Below are 3,125 nucleotides of genomic sequence, written 5' to 3' on the forward strand. Positions count from 1 at the left end.
AGCACATGTTGATTAGATGGAGCAGTCGAAATTTCAGTAATGTTCCGCCATATTTTAAAAGCTCCATATTTAGCAGATCCACCCCAGTTGCCTTCCTATTTTTCGTTTTATTGAGGGCTTCTTCCAACTCATCAATGCTTATGAGATCAACATCACTCACTGGATCCATCCGCTGGTCAATACTTTCCATGACTGGCAAATCTTGGTCATACCACAGTTCTTTGTAGTGTTCAATCCATTCATGTTTGCTCACATTTTTTATCTCAGCCATTTCCTTGACCGTACTATTGAGGTGTCTCATCCATTTGTAAGCAACTTCCTGCCTGCCATGAAGGTCATCTTCTATTCCTGAGATGTATCTGTCCCATGAATCTTCATGTGCTTTCCTAACAGTTGTTTTCGCTATATTACGTTTGAGCCGATAATTTTCTTTTGTGTGTTCTGTTGGTGACTGAAGGAGTTCCTTGTATGCTTTTTTCTTGTCTGCAATAGCTTGAGAAATCTCGTCATTCCAAATTTTCAAACCTTTTCGTCTTTTAACAATTTTTTTCGTGCCAAGTATTTCATGGGCTACTTCTTTGATAGTGTCTTTGATATTTTTCCATTCGCCTTCAATTGTTGCTGCTGTCGGTCTTGTAGAGAGCCTTTGTGTTAGTCTTGTCTGATATAAAGTTCTTATACTCTCGGTTTGCAAAAGATACACTTTGAATACGTTGTTCTCCGCTTTGTTTTGAGGTTTACTCGCTTTCCTCCATCTTGTCCACAAATTAATTTTGGAAACCACGAGGAAATGGTCACTGGCTACATCACTACCTCTATAAACTCTGGTATCCTGAACCTGTCCAGACAGTTTCTTGTTCACAATCACATAGTCAATCAGAGATCTGTATCCTCTCCCTGTCCAGGTATATTTGTGTATGTCTTTTTTCTAAAGAATGTATTTGTGATCTTCAGCTCATTGTATGTGCAAAAGTCTCGCAACTGTCTACCATTCTCATTCAGGTGATATTCCCCAAATGTTCCTACCACCTGTGGAATCGGCTGGTTTCCTACTCGAGCATTCAAATCTCCAGCTACAATCACATAGTCTGCTTTGTTGCATGCGGTCAACTGTTTCTGTAATTCTTCATAGAATTCTATCGTAGCCTCTTTTTTTCCTTCTTCAGGAGCATATGTGCCAAATAAAGTCAAGTAACCTCTGTCCATCTTGAATCGGACCCTTATTATTCTTTCACTAACAAAGGAGTAACTCTCTATTCTATTTTTCCATCTCTGATCAACCAAGACCATCACTCCAGCGCTAGCTCTCCTATTTTGGTCTACTCCACTCCAAATTTCAATGAACTCTCCCCAATCTTTTGTTCCCTTCAGCTTCTTCTTAGTCTCCGTTATCACAGCCAGGTGTATCTTATGCTGTTTCAACTCTTGCATCAGCTCCACCTCCTTCTCATTCACTCCTCTCACGTTCCATGTTGCAAAATTCATTGTTTCCGTTATTCCAAATCGTTTTTTCTTTGGCAGTCCATTTTTATTATCCGTTGTTCCGGTCCCATCCGAGGCTGTTTGAAGTTTACCAGTAAGTGTATTCTCATAAACATATATTCATAAACGCTTCATTAGCGAGCTATACAGAGTGAAAGATTTCGCCCGGAATTCAGTTCCTCTGGTGAAATACACCGATGCTGAATTGTTTGGGGACTAGTTTTTGAAAAACTTATGCTGGATTCATATGGAAAAATATCTGAAGAATTGAATAAAACTAGTCTGGAAGCTGTAGTGTGAGTAGTTTTTGAGAAAAAAGTTGAAATATGCAAAAAATTTAAGTAGAAAAACACAGACTTCTACGTTTGATGCCCAATAACTTTCTTTAATGACCAGTAAACAAATAATTTTTCTAAATAAAAATTGTAAAGAATTTAATTCTGAAAAGAATTATTTTAGCTGTGTAAACTAAATTTAAATGAAAGTTGAATAAAATTTATTCTTATGTAGTACATTACACCACAAAAATTCGCTGTTTTATGAGGAGAGAACTAAAAAAACTCATAGGTTGTAGCTGATTGCAAATAAAACATGGATTTAAATAACAGCTGTTCCAAAACAGCTGATTTATTTTTTTTAAATAAGAAAAATATTTAAAAGAAATTATCAGCTAAAAAATTATTTTCAGAAATATTTTAGCTCACTGTTGAACAAAACAACAAACTGTAAGGCTACTTTCACACGATAGGAGACGTGCAACTTGAACACTGAACAGTGTTCACGTTTTTTTGTCGAAGTACATTGAGTCAAATCGTGTCTTTCACATGGTGACTCCTATCCAGGAACCTCGTTTTGTCACGTCTTTTCCCCTCGAGGCAAGCAGAAACCGGCTTGGATCGAGATACTAGCGGACAAATCGTCACTTTCACATGGTGATTCTACGTCTCTCCGGTCACCACTTTTTCTCAAAAACTATCTTTCTTGAGAATGAAGATAAAAAGATTCTGATTTCGGATTTGGATTCAGCGACCCCAAATTCTTAAAGGCGTAAGTCCCGTTTTCGAAAATATCCGAAATCAAGGAAGTTATGGCTGTTTTTAATAAAGCTTTCTATTATCATAATATACGGTAAAAACGAATAGGTACTGTACTATACAGTGCGTAAGTACTGTAGCTATTATAATACAACTTACACTGTATTCGTATAGGAAATTTGGTAGGATATTTATCTTTTTTTCTGAAAATACCCCAAAATAAGGGAGTAAGATAACTTTGAAAAACCAAAGTTTTCCTGCCGATTGAAAAAACATTAAAAATTAGTATAAAACATATTATGTCTTAGACTAAAAACGTGTAACAAATATCAGATCACTATTCAAGCTATCAAGCATTTCATAAATTTATTTGTCTCCTCATGGCAGAAGGTTTGCGCCCAACGTTTTCACTTAAACATTTCTGTGATTAAATTGTGATAGAGCACATTATCGTATTGATCTTCTAAATCCAGTTACATGTACATCGATTTTCGTAAAATTGATTTTTTACCGTTCCTATGAATTCTATGAATTCTAAGAATTCTATGAATTCTTTATACAGGTTCAGCACAACTTCTTAAATAACATTATGTTTGCTTCAACAGAATT

General features: G+C 35.9%; 1 protein-coding gene across 1 annotated transcript; it reads right to left on the minus strand.

Annotated features, from left to right (window-relative positions):
* Positions 1 to 876: 876 nt before the first annotated feature.
* LOC111061136 (craniofacial development protein 2-like) lies at positions 877 to 1,485 on the minus strand. Its single transcript, XM_022348824.1, has one exon. The coding sequence runs from the start codon at positions 1,483 to 1,485 to the stop codon at positions 877 to 879; it is 609 nt and encodes a 202-aa protein (XP_022204516.1).
* Positions 1,486 to 3,125: the final 1,640 nt, after the last annotated feature.

Source organism: Nilaparvata lugens, chromosome X (assembly GCF_014356525.2).
Source record: "Nilaparvata lugens isolate BPH chromosome X, ASM1435652v1, whole genome shotgun sequence".
Lineage (NCBI taxonomy): Eukaryota > Metazoa > Arthropoda > Insecta > Hemiptera > Delphacidae > Nilaparvata > Nilaparvata lugens.